We start from the raw sequence: 17,812 nt of genomic DNA, 5'->3' as shown, positions 1-17,812 counted from the left end.
CACCCATCAACCACAGCGCCATCGCCTCAGGAGAGGAACCAGCAATGTCAGCCATGGGAGAGCAGTAAAAGCCCCAGGCCAACATCGGCCATCCATCGCAGCCAGGCCCTGAGCGAGAACATTCAATCAGGCCGCAGCTCCACTCTGTCTTCTATCTGGACGGAGCTGGTTGCTTTTTTTCCACTGCACTCAGAGAACAGAACAGGGTAACATACTGAATCAAGCTTCTCCGATCAACCTTTGACGGAGAATTCAACTTGAGCGCAGACAGCACGCAGATCTGAACCAGCTCGTTAAAATAGTTTAATTATGTGTCCAAATTATGATGAGCAATGACATGCTTGATTGGCTATATCAAAGGGCCTTAATGAGGAGAAAGGCCTCGCTCTGTCTGTCTACAGCATTGACTTGACGTCTACTCTCTTCAAACATGACACAATGCAGCCTCGAGTATTTTCTGTAGTCAGTGACCGAGTCCCAGTTTGTTTGTCTTCCGTGACATTTATGACAGATTACCCATCATCTACTTATGGAGAGACATTCCTGTTTCCATCCGTCATGCGAGATTCAGCGATCTCATTTCATTATCTAACTTCATGCCTCCTATTATCCTTTTTAACCTCATCTTATCATTTCTACTGGTAACCTAACCCATATTTGTGTTGAGAAATATGACTTTCATATAACAGATTCTCCCTCTTGGCTCAATCTAATGTCTCCATCTCCCAGGCCCAGCAAGTCCATTTAGGAATCAGATATTAACATCATCTCATCAATCTTCCAACCTTCTTGCTTCAGGTTAAAAACCAGTAATCACTCCACTGGTGGGCTAATGGGCGCCTTAACATCAGCTCACTGAGAGTCCATTCATATTTCATCAATAGCAGTGGCCCCCGTCCTCCCTGGGCCTCGCTTCGCTAGGAAGGCGAATCGACATCAAACGCTGCAACCTTCCAATTACGCAGCCAGACATTCTGATCTCATCTCGATTTGGCCCCAGATCAAATATTCCTGCAAGGATTCAAGGAATTCCAAGCCCTTTTCGTTAGCCTGCCTCCTCGTCAAAAGGGGATAAAAGGCACCTGGAGGAGATCACATTTAAAATGGCTGAGGTAGGGACTTACTTGTACTAATATTTAGATATCATAGCAGTTCTACAGCACGAATATTCATGGAGGAGCCAACTGGTCTGCATGGAAAAGTCAAAACACATGTGGATCAATGATGTTAATTCTACCGAGGTGTGATTTAATTCAATACCATTCCAGGTAGTGTTTTGCTATAAGTTGTGGAGACCTGTGAAGAGGTCAAAAGGTTATTTTGTCACAAGGATGAACATTTGGTTATCCAATAACCATGCTACATAAAAAAAAAGTAAAGTCTTTAATTCACGAGATTATCTAACAAATCTGAAATTATTAATGCAGGGCTAACAGGAGTGTTTTGTGCTGAAAGTCAAAGCTTGAGTATACGTCATTATAAGTGTTTGACAGATGGTCAAAAAGCTTTGTACATCTTTCCGACGTCAGAAATCAAGTGAGGCTTCATCCGACAATTCCTGAAACTTCCCAAAACTGAAAATCCTACATTCACATCCACTTCATGGCATGACTGGCCAGTCTAACCACGGTTTGAAGTTCTCTCTCAAGCTCACTTCACAGCTACTTCATGTACTTCTTGTGTTGAAAACCAAGACATAATGTGCACCGTTATATTTACGATTATCACATATCAGCCATCTGTATGATGGCCGACTTTTTCACGCCATCTTAAAGCGAGGCAGTTCTGAACACTTTTGACTTACGATGGGATCAGGCAAAACATCGTACAAGCCTGCTCATTTGTAGCATAATCCAGCCCTCATGATGCCCCCTAAAGCACTCAATAGTCTCTCTAAAGTCTGCATTGAGCCACTTAAACAGAATGAATGACATCCTCTCCAGACACTGATAAGGAATGCGCAATTTACAAACAAAACCACAGATCAAAGGCACATCAACTTGTCTTAACTCCACTGTTATCATAACTAAAAACGAACCTGTGTCACCAAACAGCTTCTCCCTATACTCTTATGTGTGCATGGGTTTGTGGATTATGTAACTTGAATTTCACAACAGCAAAAAAACCCTAGTTCCTTCCTCAAAAAGGACCAGGCCACAAAGAAGTGCACCGCTGCCAAAACATGTCTTAAAAAATAAATCAGAGCCAATTAAAAGAGTCTTATTGCTGTTATTGGGGGGAAAACGGATAAAGACCCTTAATCCAATTAACAAGGCCCCCTCTAGCAGTTTGGGGACAATGGAGAGTATTTAGCCTTCAAAATAAATGTCCTCCATTTATTCAGCCAAATGAACTTTGACAGGATGGAATGGGTTTAAGTAGCTAAAGGGAATAAATCTATCCTCCCCTATCAAAATATGGAAGCTATGGGCTCCAGGGGACTCTGCCCTGGTCAGGATTAAGTGTAATATAATATACCTGCACAGTAACTGACATCAGGTATTTAGCTCTTACATAGATGGGGAAGGGAAACAAGTCTATACTAGGGTAAAATGTAGCAGAGCAGTCAAGTGACCAGACTGCGGAGTGTGACAGGGAGAGGCCAAAGGCTAGTTTCTGGTTCACTGTGCTTCGCTGATTTCAGGTCATGGAGGCAAGGTGGCACCTAGTGCATTTTTGGACAAGAGGCAGCATTTACAAGAGCCTTGGTGCCCTATTATGCAACCACACAGGATACATACAAGAAGGCAAGCAGAGACAGGGAAAAACTGTACAACTGAGATAATCTAGCACTTATCAAATCACAGTTTTTTTTTGTCTTAACAGATTTTTACAGGCCACTTTTTCCTGGCATCCTTGCAAGAATTACAAAATGATTACTGGCTCGTTTTCACCAAGGCTGTGGGATCATGTAGGGACCAGAGCATCACACACAGAGCAGACCAATATCTCTAGGGAATATTATTATGAGACATTTAAGCCGCCTCTCAGCGGTCGCATCTGAATGAGCCTCTTTTTTAGCGAGTAAAGGCGGGCAAAGAAGAAATTCCTACCACACCAACAGGACAAAGTCTGTGTGGGATTTTTTTCCCCCATCATTTGGCTTTGGTTGCGTTTGTTGTCGCTTGTTTGTCTCACCTCACTGTTTGATCCAGAGCCACCGACAGCCTGGAACAATGCACTGTAGGATACACACATTTCCAGGACCTCTGACGGTCCAGAGCAATCTCAATCTTATTTACATAACAGAATTAATAAAGATCTTTTCACTGCTTTTTTTTCTCTAGATTCGCCTTTCTTTCAAGAATTAGCAGAGGTTGGGGAAAATGTACAGACATTCAGCGACTGACTAGAAAGCAGCTGATTACCCCCCACCCCCCCATTCAAACAGACACAGTGTATCAAGAGCAAATACACAGCACTTCTGAGTCAAAATAACCCACCAGCTTTTACCCTGTCAATACAAAGAGGAAATAGGGCAAAGCACCAGTAGCTAGGGGAAAAAAAATCAAAATGTGGCTGTTCATTTAGCAAACCATGGGGGGTCAGAGCGACAACCTTATGCTTTGCAATGTGGCAGTCAGATGAAATCCAAGCTCTCATCATGGGCTGTTTTGAAAGAAAGCTGATGCTGCCTTACATAAAAACAATCACTCACTAAAACACTTCGCGCTGGTGGAAATCATCCCTCGCTGAGCCAGTTCACCTCCACAAGCCCATCCACACATTAACACATGCCCTACAACTGAATGCGAGTGAACGCAGAGGACAGCAGTTTTAAAAACATAAAGGCAATAAACTTACCGACGCCGTATTTTTCATGTTCAGTAGGTATCCACATGTTTACGGTCGGTACATTTAAGTGAGTGGTCGGAATAGCAGCGAAATGCAGGGTTCTGGTGCTGGGTAACGCATTCTATTGGTGTGCTTTCCTCCGGTCTGTAGTAGGAGTCATTGTTTAGGTTACAGAGGGAGAAAGCGCTGCTGCCTCTGCTGCTGCTGCTACTCGTAGTGGTACGGAGGCATGTTGCCTTCATGTGCTGTCGGAAATGGGACAACTACGATGTCAGCGTACTTTCAGGGCCCTGTAAAATTAGATATTTTTTTCTGTGATTTCCGAGTTGCATGACTTTAGGGGCGGAGAACATGGAAACTTAACAGATGTCTTTAAAATTACGTATTTGAATATGTTTTTATATTTTTGCTGGTTCAATTAACCTTTCTTTCTCAGTTGTTTCACAGAAGCAATTAATATGTCATCTGTGAAAGTGTACTTTGGAACTATTTATAGGCTATATGTGAATTTTTCATGTTGTCATTTTTGTATCATTAGCTAGACTATATTAACATTCTGTAACTGTACCTCTGATAGTCTGATGTGGTTAGCCATTCCCACTACAAACACGCAATTTAATTAATATTTGTACAGGTTAAAGAAATAACATTTTCCATTATAATGTGAAACGACACAAAAATACAGAGGAACAGTTGTAATAGATTATGGCTAAAGCGCTAGTAGCATAAAAAGCTAGTAGACAAACGAGCCTTTTTCTATAAAAGAATGAGATGAGCTATTGGCCTAAAAAAATGCTAATTCTCTTTCTGAAAATGATACAGTTAACTAAAACATGTCTTTATACTTACCTTTCAAACATGCTAGCTTGTCTGGGCATTCTTACAGGAAAGTTTCCCATCCTCTTTTGATGGACTTCTGGTAGACTAGTCCGTTATATTGCTATTTACCTGTTTTATTTTGAACGTAGCTGAAATACACATGTAGCCTAGCTTATTCAGAAAACACAACAAGTATTTGTTTAATTTTTCCTAATGTTTGTTAAGAAATCCAGTCCAGTCCAATTTAATCACAGCTACTTCTATCCAACTGCCAGCTGAGATTTACATATGTAAAGGAGAGAATCCCGAGGAGTACGTGAACGCGACGGCATCGCCAGCGCAGCGAGAAAAGGAAAGCGACGCATTCTGGGACTTGTAGTAGCACCCCAGTGACGTCAATGAAGGCCCCGTTATCCGTAGCATCTTCACATTTGAAGGCACACAGGCTGTTCATCTGTTTGTTTTCATCTGCCTTGCTGATGTGAAAGTATTTCGCATGGCACCATGTAAAGTGATATTCATGCATTTCCACGACACTGGTCAGCAGTAGTCTTAGAGCTATTAGTTGATTTTTAAAGGAGAGAAAGACAAAAAGAACTTGATGAATGCACTGGTTTACAGTGAAGCTCTGACTGTCTCTGGAGCCACTAAACCCACCCATTACAAAGAGTTGCAAAGCAAAGATTTACATTTAGCCATTGATATGCACATTACAGTCCCCAAATATCAGGGTATTGGTGTAGAACATGACCTTGTAACAGTGGAGAGTCCTCTCTTGGACACACGGGCGATCTACTGGGAAAACTAGTGCATGAAAAATACATGAGAAGAAGCAGAAAACTGGAGGCCAAAATGAAAGAGTTCAACACACAGCTCTCAATGTGTGTGTGTGCAGGAGAGAGTGAGTTTGTACATGTCTGTGCAGTTGAGTGCATGTACACCCAGATTCACACATTTTTTATGAGACAGACTGTCCTCTCCATCGCATACATTCATGTTATTCATACATTTTTTCCCTTTTCTTTCATTATGTACCAACTCATATCATCTGTCTGGGTGTAACTGGTGTGGATACAAAGGAGTTTTGTAAAAAAAAAAAAAAATAATAATAATAAAAAACCCAATCCTAATGCATGCTCATTTCCCATGCTGCAAATGGTGCATTAAAATGCTTTGAAGTGTCAAATATGCCTCTCTTTTCTCTCTGTCTCATCATCACTAGTTTGCATGTCCACTTACCCACCCACCTTTGTAGTTTATATGGTGCATTATAAACGGGTGTGCCATGAAAAAGCAAGCAACCCGAGGGAACCATGCGGCTGGCTTTGTAGGTTAAAGTGCATACCATGTGCTCAGGGCATCCATGGGTCCCTTCCCCTTTTCTTATCTGCCCTGTTTCTCTCACTGTACACAGACATACAGTGTGTAGAGTAATGGCCATGTAATAATACATTTGATTAAAAAGCGGACTAGAACGTAAAGCTGGATTAATTTTATAGTGTATTTCCACATTGCACATCCTTCGATTTTTCTGATTGGAGAGGTGGGGGGTTGCGGGTACAGGGTGTGGTGGGGTGGGGTGGGAGGTTGTGGGGGATTGTCGGAATGTTCTACTCCGCATATGAATAAATCATAAGCCGGGGAGCAAAGTAAGACAGAAACCCCATGGATTCATCCCTGAGAGGACAGCAGACTGGAGCCAGTGTGCTCTTTTAGAAAGTGGAAACTAGACTATGTTCTACATCAGTGAATCAATGTGTAAACTTCAGCTGCCATCATGTTTTGGTTGCGATTGCAGTGAAAACACGTTGGCGAGGCAAACACGAAAACAGGAATGGGATAGGTGAGCCAGACAGAGCTGAAATGGTGCGGTGGTTTATTGTCAAACCTTCACCCCAATGTAATTCATACAAAATTATATATTACTGTAGATTTTCATCACATTTATGTGACACAAAAGCATACAATTTGTTACTTCCCTAGTAAGAAATCTTTATTTACACAGTGGTGGAATAAGTTGCTCAAGTATTGTACATTCCCAGTCCTATACTTATATTCCTATACTTCAAGGGAAATGTAGTTTTTACTTCATTACATTTATTTGGTAGCTACAGTTTTCAGATTAAGATTTCACATACAAAACATATAGTCTGTATATTAATTATGATGCATTGTTAAAAACTATAACATCAAAGTTCTGCTTAAATGTTAATGCAACAAAAATAATGATCCAGTGATATAACAACATAATACTGAAAGGGCTCATTGTGCTTAATGTGTATTTTTTACTTTTGAGTAAAATTTTGTTCTCTGTTGTTGTTGAACCTGAATAGTTCTTCCTCCACTGCATTTACAGAATGCAGTAAATGTAAAAAAGAAGAACGTAAATTGCGTCTTTTTTATCAGTCAGTGCCTCAAGAATACACAAAACTATTGTCATATTGTCTACCAGTAGCATCTACATACATATATTTGCAGGCAAATTGACTGTCCTTTTGGTGTCTGTGAACCCATGTGTCACTGTAAGTCCACAGACTTACAAAGAATGATGAAGTGGCAACTGAGGGACTGAAGGATAAAAGGACCATATCTGTTCACTGACCACACTGTGAAAGGATTATCATGGTGGATTGAGGACAGGGTCAAGTCACCTAGCATTCTGCTCAGGTGCTCTTTCTCCTTCCCTTCATCTCCTCTTCCCTTTCCCTTTTCCTTGTGTCCATTCCCAGTGTCCCCACATTTCTTCATGTTTGCTCAGAGTTTCATCAGGGAGACACATATGTTTCCTGCAGGGTGTCGTACTTAGGGGTGTGACTGAAGATGATGGAAGGAAGATACAGTCGACCATTTCCACAAACAGTCCCACTACCCCAGATGGGCTCTGAAGATTGTTCAGCATTTCTGCCACTCATCCACCAGTCTCCTTTTCATCTCTGGCCCATGGGCACAAATAAACTCAACATCTGTGACGCATAAATCAAAATGGTCAGGGTGAAAAGAAGAGAAGAGATCTGTATACTTCGCTTTAGCCTCAGCCATGGCTCCATTGCTTTTGGAACATAAACAAGTTGCATCTAACAAAGGAGATTAAAGATGACATGGTCACTGATGCGTTTTAAAGCCACAGCCGAGCCTCAAGTCTCATTTTGGGACAACCCTGGTTTCTGTTTCATGTCCTCTCATTTTTTCTTTCCTTAGAGACCTTTTGGCTATCAAAACTACTACATGACTGCAACTGGTTTATTTGTCAAAAAGTGAGACTGCACAGGGCTCATTTAGTTTGCTGGCCAGTTGGAGCAAAAATGACACCGGCTTATCTCAAGAGAACACTGCCTATCACCTCTTCTCAGCACTTCTCAGCTTTGATTTAATTCACACCAGGAAGTGTAGGTCAGATGGGGGAAAAACATATGCCTCCCTCAGCTCATGCACAGCATGCAATATCCTCAGGTCCAGTAGAAACAGGACGCTATATATAGCCAAGAAAATAGGCTTTGCCTTACAACAAAAACACACGTCTTTGTACATTGTTCTATATGAAGACTGAATTTTACAACCCAATACCCCTGATAAAGGATCTTCAAACAGGAATGCTGGTCTTAATTACTTTGCTTTTCTTAGACAGCACATTTACAGTACTGGCACATTCACCATAGCTTAAAAAGGGATTAGTCATTTGCTCTTTCTATATATTATATATAATACCTTCCTGGGACATAATCCTCCCATATAACCCATTCATATTCAGACAAACGAGAATCTATACAGATAGACACATATTATTAGAAGTACAGAGTTCACACAAATGCAAGAAAGACCAGATTCTTCCTGTGATATGTGTGGATATTAGCAGCCCATAAAGTAGGAGCTATAAACATGACAGGCACTGTGAAAGTGTTATTTCATCCATAAAACATATAATCTAATAAATACTAATCAAAGGAGGTGAAAAAATTAAATGCCATGAGTCTACAGTGGCTTTGAGCTGAGTGCTAACATCAGTATGCTAACACACTCACAGTGGCAATGCTAACTCACCGATGTTGAGCAGGTACATGTTTCCCATCCAGTTCAGTGTGTTAGCAAGCTAAAACTTGCTAATCAGCACTTCAAGCAAAGTAAACCACAAATGTTTGCTGTCACAGTCATGCTTATGGTGGTTCTAGAAAACTCAGGGGATCAACCAAGTCAGTAGGATTCATCTCCTGGGGACCATGAATGCTTACAAAATTTCATGGCAATTCATCTCATAGCTGTGGACCAAAGCGGTGGACTGACCAACTTACATTGCCATCCTTCGAGCTACCCCTCGGTTCATATCCTTCAAGACCAATGAAAATCTATTAATTTGTCAGAAATTTGAGCCTTACTCTTCATAGCCTCCATCTGAACACCATGAATGATGAAGCAGCATATACAGATCATAGCGACTCCGGATGAGAGGAATGTATCAGCTATCAACTTTTCCTCCTCCTCTCCGCTGGGCCTTCACTTCAAACCTTGTTTTGGCTGGATGTAAAAATAGACCTCCTCCGTCTCCCTCCTCAGCATCAGCACAGAATGCACCATGGATGATTTTTCATAGGTTTGATATGCAAAACCGCAGTCAGAAGTGATGAAACATGACTCGCTGTACAGGAATGGATCCTGTCACCTGCAAGTGTTCACCGTGGGAATCAAAAGATTGAAAAGTACAGTGTTTCCCCTCATGTTAGCTCTCATCTAGTTTAACCGCTTCTCTGATACACCCAAAATATTTACTATCAAAAAGCTCATGAGTCACTGCAGACAAGCAAGATCCATTTATTTTTCTCTCTTCAGCTAATGCTTGTTTTCAGCTGCTTTTCCCCTTTGAAAAGAGATCTCTGCTTCCTCAGTCACAAAGTGTTTTCGGTTCTCAACATATTCCCAAAAAGATCTTTGATGCCCAAGGGATCTGAGCCCTCATCTTGTTTCAAGATATCAACAAATGCGGTTGAAAGGAACAGCTCAGTCCTCTTTACCAAACCTCATCTGTTATCTACTTTAGCCTATGAAGTGGTCTCCTCATTAGACAAGCACTTCAGCTGCCCACAAAATCTATCATGTGGTCATTTGCCGCCATGACAAAAATCAAGACATTTTATTTAAAAACTTGTACCACTATATGATTGTGAGTGGTCCTACAGTCCCTGAAGACCTCAGATGCTTAACTTTAAGTAGATGTTGTACAATCCCGCTGTGTATTGTCAGTTACTTTAATTCTGAGCAGAGGATCTCTTATAAGATTATCTTTTGAAAGATACAACACTTTAGTAACAGAGGTTGCAAATTATAAAGTGGTTATATTACTCATATTTGTTACAGTTTGTAATGGTTTTGGAAGACTTACAAACAATATTGTCTCTCAGATAGTGGCCCCTTTGGACGGCAAAGTAAAACAATCAGTTTCGTTTGGAAAATCACATCCTCACAAGATCCATTAAGTTGCTGTTTTGGAACTTTTGATCATATAACATGATCTTCATAATCAGATCATGTTTTTTTTTTATATATTTGAATTAAAATCTGAGATTCAAAGTTCAGATTAGATTTTGAAAAACATCATTTGAAAAAGTAATCACTGCCAGGTCCATTTCATAGCTATTTTGGAGCTTTCGATCATATCATGTGATCTTCATCAGCAGGTGGAGCTTGCCCTGTTGTTATTAGTTTCTTATTTTCATTCATTTTTATCATCTGTCTATCATGTCAAGTTTCTTTCAAAATTTCATGCTCAAATCAAATGAAGGGAATCTAACTGGCACTATAAAGGTGGGAAACATGCAGTTCCAAACAGGAGAAAATAATGCATGCTTCATGGGCTATGTAAATGGAAAAACACAAACATGGTGCATCTTTAAATATGTTCTTCCACAGATATAGAACAGATGTATAACAGGTGCTACGATGACTTTGAGTGTCCATATTGTGACAGTGAATCCCTACATTGGATACATGTGAAAAACTCTTGATTCATAATACCGAGATGAGCTGTAACCATAAAAGCCACAGTACTTCATTTCTTCAGGTATCAGTTTTTTTGGTTCATGGTAACAGCAGGCCACAGATTGGGCATTTATGAGTGTGTTTTTATGACTAACATGCTCTGCTGGGCCCCCACATCCCCCGTGCTGTTGCACATTGTGGGTGCAATATTACAGTATCCAGCCACCTGGACCCTGACACCCACCAGCGAAAACATAATTGTGCCTGCGAGTGTATGTACACACACACACACACACACACACACACACACACACACACACACACACACACACATATATGCTGGACAGATGGTTGTCATAAATGGCTGTATCTGTTAGCAAGTTGAAAGCAATCCTTGGCAATGTGTCCCCTCCCCACACCTACCCACTGACCCACATACATGTTTCATCTCATCAGCTGACAGCACACTCATACACACGTGCATGTGCCCACACACACGCACACACACAAACACACACAAAAAGTCAAATATTGCCTTTATGCCTGGCACACAGCCTTAGACTCTTAGCTTAGTCTTTATTCATTTATTTACTTAAGATCCCCCTTTTTTTTCAAGAGTTCCAATTTGAAAACAGTCAATTTCAACTGAAAATGTTAAAAAGTTACTACTTCACACTTATCACTATAGTGCAAGAATAGAAAGATTGAGCTTGAGGCATAGCAACAGAAACAGCAAATGGTCAGTTACAAAAGTGTTTGCACACGTCTAGATCAGAAATAACATGTTGTTCTTTCAGCAAAGACCAATGGATTTTCCCATGAGAGATCATCTAGTGGACAGGGAGTGACGACATCTTATGTGCTAAAAATGGATTACTAGGAATACAGAAGTAGAAATGGATAGTTAGCACAAGAGTCACTGAGAGAACAGTAATACCAATACAGAACCAAAACTACACTAACTAGAAAATTCAACAAAAGTCAACTATATAGAGGAATAATTAGGAGGAATGAAACTCTACTTCAGTTCCCTGATTTGATTCACTTATTCTGACAGTGTTCAAATTAAAGAGTCATCTCCAGGTTAAATAACATGTTAAGAGTGCGTGTTTAGCAGTGCGCAGACATGCAGTCTTTTGTTTTCTACGCTTAGTCATCCGTCTTAGTCATATCTGTAAAACCACAGACCAGCAATAGCCTGACCAGCTCTAAGTGCTGTTTGCTCTTTTCTGGTCGGTGTTCAGCTGTGCTATCAGCCTGTTGGTCTGTGGGTGTTGGTGTGAGGAGCACAGTGTGAGTGAGTGAGTGAGTGAGTGAGTGAGTGAGTGAGTGAGTGAGTGAGTGAGTGAGTGTACTGACTGTAACCGCCTCACCTACATACTCTAATCCCCATGAAGAAGTGGCATATAAGATCCGCTTGCGAGTGAGCTGATCATTTCTGCTTTTGTGATACATTAGGCCCTAGGTGCATAAAAAGTTTCACAAAGGGTGTGATTACCATGGGTGCATGTTTACATGGATAAATAAGATAAGAAAAAAAAACCTGCTGACACATATAACTGTTGCCTATGACACCTCTGACAACCTGGGCTGGAATGACATACTGTAACTGCTAATGCTTGGTTAAAGGTCAGCAGCTGGTTAATCTCTGGAAAAGATGTGGCTGCAGGAAGTATGACCTGGTACACAGAAATATATTTTCCATATCACCCTGTTTACATCATTGAGATTACTATGCTATGTTTGATCATAATATATGTTGTACAAAAACAGCATGTTTCTGTGCATGTTTGAATGACATGAATGAGTTCCTCCGGAGTCAAACTTATTATAACTTAACTTAACTTAAATTATGTGCAACTGGAAATCAGGGCTCATATCTGCCAGCAAGCTAAATTAATTATTTTCATTTTACTTTTTCAATGTTACAAATTTACTAATCTTACATTACCGTTCTTGATTTTATTTAACGGAAATTTGGTGGAGAGATAACCCAAGGTCAACGTACCAGTTAATTAAATTTTAGTGGTGATAAAAATCTGGGATTTCCGACATTATATGATTATCTTCTTCATTATTGTAATGGCGAGCTCACACAACAGTGGGAAGGTCTTACAGTCTCTTCTAAATCAGCTACCAAAGAAAGAAAATCTAAATTTAAACTGTTATAAAGGCTTCATTTTTGCTCAGAGTTGTCAGTAACTAGTAGTCAATTTTTCTTTTATTTACATCCAAGCTTCAAACTGTTCTTTTAAAGACCCTGCACACATAAAGGCCATTCTTAATTGCTATTGTTTTGTGTGTATAAGTGGTGTGCACGTGTGTGTGTGAGAATGGCTGAGTACCGTGGAGTGGCGTGGGCTTGTCAGGAAAACCAGAAACAGGAAAGACTGATCTGAAAAGATAAGTCAACAAAATTACAAATCACAGCAGGATATGAAACAGCCTAGATTTACTGCACTGGGAAGCTGTATCTGCCACACTCTCTCACATGTTGTATACATCTGGCCATTACAGGCCTCATAAACAATAGAGCAACATGGTGTGAATAGCACAAAATGTGTGTCTCTCATGTTTCACACAGTGATTGGATAGATTTTAGCATTACTCTCCATCTTATGTAACTACTTTACAGGCATATGTTAACATGTTAACTAAGGGAAATAATCGATGCTTATTTAACTAAGTGTGTAAATTCAGCACTATGCCAGTTCCTGTTAAAGTCTGCACCGTCAGTGTCAAGCGAACACTTTTTATTGGCTTCAAACACTCAATCCAGAACCTGATCAGTTCTCTCCGTGAGCAAACAACACTGCAATCAACACTTGTCAATAATAAATAACTGTCGCTGAAAAATCAACATTCATTAACACAGGAATAGCTGCGCGCTTGTGTTCTTGTACAATGTTTTGAGCATCAAATGCTCTTGGTTACAAGTTGGAGAAAGGGGGTAGAAAATGAATGTGACACAGTGGGAAAAGCATGGCAAATGAATATTATGTGTGTGTTTCCGTGTGTGTATGTGCTTTCACTGCATTAAGGCACAGATGAAAGCTGAGTGGAGGGAAGGTCTGTGCCTCCTGGCTCAGTGGGAGACACACCAGGCTTTACCGCGATAACCCTTTTGACAGTGAGGTGAGGGGGTCTGCGAATTGCTCCGGAGACAGCAGTGCAATACAGAGATATATCCACATGGATGCAAGAGCAATACACGCACACACACACACACACACACACACACACACAGGGGCTGTTTTAAGCCCACAGAAAACATAAAGAAATGTAAACAACAGAGAGCAAGTTAAAAAAAAAAAAAAGAAAAGGAGAGAGCTGTGTAAAAATTATGAAACTGACAGAAACAAGGACAGACGTGCAGTGAGAGGCGGAGAGAGACAGACAGCTATGGACAGATTTGCAGCAACAGAGAGACAGAAAAACAAACACAGATCCATTCTGCCTCCCACATCAAAAAACCTTCTTTTCCAAATGTCAGGGCAGCTGGATATCAGGCCTGCCTATGCTCGCTGTGTCAGGCACATCTGCCCTCTTGGTTTGATTTGCTGCCTTTAAACCCTGACTGTCAGGGTGTCTTCTGCACGCAGATCATGCACTGCAGTCTTTTTATTGTTCGCATATCTGATATGCAGCTGAAGGGGAGATGACCATTTCTCATATGATGAATTGATGTATGAGAGGTTTAGTGAGCGACAGGAAGATGGACAGACCTGGAGATATGTACAGTGGGAGAGAAGCAGCGGCTGTGTTCCCATGATTATGATTTACCACCCCAGGTAGTGTATGTTTAACCCAGATGGACCAGTCATACCTCTGTTCTCACCATTGCACATTACTCTGAGAGGGGGAAGTAAATAGACTGTGTTCAATATGCCTGACCACAATGTTGTTAGATGAGCAGGGTTTCAGTTTATCTCTGTGCTCGGCTGTTGCTTTTCACCCCCTTGAGTGAAATCGAAACCCTTTCTACACTTCAATAAAAATGACACCGCTTCACCTGAACAAATATGGATGGCAGTTCAACCTTTAATCTGGGGGATACAAAGCAACAAACTGCCATCGCCTCCATAAGACCTTCTTATTTCACTTAAACACATTTGCTTCTCTTTGTCTATGTCTATCTATCTCCCTCCCTCATCTCTGGTCTGTCAGAAAGAACCGAATCCCAGCGGGTATTCTTTTCTCCTCCAACTGTCACAAACGATGACATAACCTTTAAAAGCCCTATGGCTCGCTTTCTTACATCAGTCTGCTCTATTTCCGAACAGCAGTCTGCCATGATTGCAGCAATTTTTCACTGAACGCTCAGCCCACTCTATTATTAACCGAACATGGCATGTAGCACTCTAAAATGAAGACCAAATCAATAAAATCAGTACAATGCATTGCAGCGTCTGGAAATGGTAGAATACACATTAATAAGGGTCTGGTATTAAACTATCAACAGTGAGAAAGTAGTGCGGAACAAAATAGAGCTACAGCCTGATTTACACACATCAGTGTTTTCTAATTGCACATAGTTTGAAACACATATTAAACGATATGTTAAAGGAATGGTTCAACATTTTTGGAAATACACTTTTTTCACTTTCTTGCCAAGAGTTTTGTGTGAATATCGATGCCACTTATGGTTGTCTGTTAGATATAAAGCTACAGCCATTAGCCAGTTAGCTTCACCTAGCATAAAAAACTGGAAAGGAGGAAACAGCTAGCCTGACTGTGCAACAGCAAAATCTGTCTACCAACACTTCTAATTATTATGTTACATCTGGTTTACCTATGTAGGGAAGGGTGTTTTATGTAACCGTAGTTGAACCAGTACACACACAATCCTAACAACATATAATGTGGATCTATGCATCAAGCAAGCTGATTGGTTGATTTCTGATTGGAAATTGATTTCTGTTTCCTGATTTCTTCTCCATTTTCTTTACATTGTGATATACTTCTTTCTAGGGGAAAATATAAAGGCATAACAGAACCACATATGAATTTTTCTTAACAACAGCTGTGTATGTTCCCTTTCGTTAAGCCTGGAGAGGCAGCTCCAGGTTTATGTGTATAACCGTCAAGTTGTGGTTTTATGGGAGGATATGTGCTGGACCATGTTTTGGCAGGGGAAGCGACTTCCTGGCATCTTCGGTTTATGTACAGGTTAAGCAAAGGATATAGTTTATTGGAGAGTGTGTTAGGGGAGGATTTTGTTACCTTCCAACAGAGCCAGGATGGCTGTCTACCCTGTTTCCAGACTTTATGCTAATCAATGCTATGCTACTGCTAAGATAATCAGCTGCTGGCGGTAGCTTCATATTTTCCATACAGATATGGCATTGATCTTCTTATCTAGCTCCATGTAAGAAAACTAACAAGCTTGTTTCCCAACACATCTACCTATTTTTTTTAATACACATACAGTATAAGCATACTGTATGCAACAAAGCCATGCATTCTATCTATTTTTAGCCCTGCGGCTTGAAGCATCGTGTTATCGCGAATGGCAACATGCTATGCAAAGTTGCATTTACCTAAGGTCAGTAGTCACAAACTGGCAGGACTTTGAGGCATCGCATTCGGTGATTCACCTTCATGCTGGAGCTGTATAATGTGACTGCGTATGAAGCGGCACACATGGAGGCATCTGACATGAAGACCCGTATTCCCCGTGCCCTCTAGCCTCGGGCCTAGTCACGGTGCTTTTGAAGATACGCGTACATGCCTGTTAGCAGCTCACATACATACACGAAAGCACACACCAAAATATGATCTAGGTATCTTTGATCTCTTTGCTGGCTGCATACATTACCAGGGTGGATTTGTGGTAAAAGCACCTTGGAGGAAGAGAAAGCTGGAAAATTATGAATTCTCTGGCAATTCTCTAGAGGGAGTTCAGGCTTTATTATACATGAGGCAGGTTGGGGGGTTGATTGGATTCATGGGTGTCATTTTTCTTGAAGGATGTGTTTTTACTGTGAAAAAAAAAGGTAACATTTAGATATTAGTTACTCCAACTCCAAAATTTAGCATGTTTAGTAAGTGTATGGATAAAATGATAAATGACAGTAACGGCTTTAAAAAAAAATCCAGATTTTCTGGTCATGTTTGTGAACCGCTTGGCCAGTTTAGTACAAGACACCTAATCAAAGCAACTAGTACAGGATAGTGTCAAAATGCTTGATATCTTGTCCCTTTCTATTGCCTAAGCAGGGGCAGGCGGGGGTCCACACAGGCAAACACAGGTAGGGTAAAACACATGCACATAAACATCATCCAGCTGCCTCAGCAGGAAGTTACAACACTCCCATGAACACTGGGTTAGTGCCGAAATCAGAATCAATAAGTGAAGGAAGGAAAACAGACACATAGGGAGAGACAGATAGTGTGAGAGCAAAACAGGGGCAACAGGAGAGATTTAAACATGCTGTAGATAAAGGCAGAAGCAGACATGCACATGCAGACAGAGACACAGGTAAGAAAAGAAAACAAAAGAAAAACAAACAAACGATGTACACATAACTGAGCTTTTTTGCAGGGAAGCCATGCTGACTCGGTGCCAGGACTGTTTTATGGAGCTTCCTTTAGCTGATAGCAGCCAGACAGCCAACAAAGTATCCAGATGGGAAAAGACAACGCTTCCTCAGCCAGCTGTTTACCCCTCCAACAAAAATAAGAGCTTCTGTTATTCAGCCTAAACACATTATGCATAAGAGCCCAAGACAGGAACAAGAGCTGTCTGCTTTATGGAGGATTTTTTTTCCTAGCTTGTAACTGAGAACAAACAATAAAAAAAATAATGATATTTTCTTATTGAACCATCATCTGTTGAAGTCCAGCTGTAGTACAGTAATTTGCAGAGTGATACAGAAAATACAGAAGTGCAGTTTAATGATATGGCAGTAAAAAGGGAAGGCTGAATATAGGTAGGGGAAATTGAAGAAACTGTAGAGATATGATTAGGAAAGAAGATGCATGAATTTCCCCTGGGGGATAAATAAAGTATCTATCTATCTATCTATTTAAAAATACCACAGAAGAAAAAAACTACATAAAACAGAAGATGAGAAGCAAAAGACAGAATTTTCAACGCTGGTGCTAGGAGACATAATTTTGCACAATGCACCTTAAAAATAACATACAATAAACAACTGAACTGAATTGCTTAAATATCATTTATCTGCTTGTGCAGAGTCATTTCAGTCCATATATGCAATGGAGATAA

General features: G+C 40.6%; 1 protein-coding gene across 3 annotated transcripts in view; it reads right to left on the bottom strand.

Moving 5' to 3' along the window:
- dock4b (dedicator of cytokinesis 4b) overlaps nt 1-3,990 on the bottom strand; it is a 115,730-nt gene extending 111,740 nt beyond the window's left edge. For 2 of the 3 annotated variants that reach the window (XM_023417978.2, XM_087177067.1), the window contains exon 1: nt 3,805-3,990. In XM_023417978.2, coding sequence (XP_023273746.1) covers nt 3,805-3,841 — 37 coding nt within the window. In that variant the 5' untranslated portion in view covers nt 3,842-3,990. The remainder of the gene's footprint in view (nt 1-3,804) is intronic. The other variant, XM_087177068.1, reaches the window with a different exon arrangement.
- Between the last annotated feature and the right edge of the window lie 13,822 nt (nt 3,991-17,812).

Source organism: Seriola lalandi, unplaced genomic scaffold, assembly GCF_002814215.2.
Source record: "Seriola lalandi dorsalis isolate HSWRI2012SDOR001 ecotype SW California unplaced genomic scaffold, Sedor1 jcf7180002054579, whole genome shotgun sequence".
In the NCBI taxonomy this organism is placed as follows: Eukaryota; Metazoa; Chordata; class Actinopteri; order Carangiformes; family Carangidae; genus Seriola; species Seriola lalandi.
This window is presented reverse-complemented; position numbering and strand designations above follow the sequence as displayed.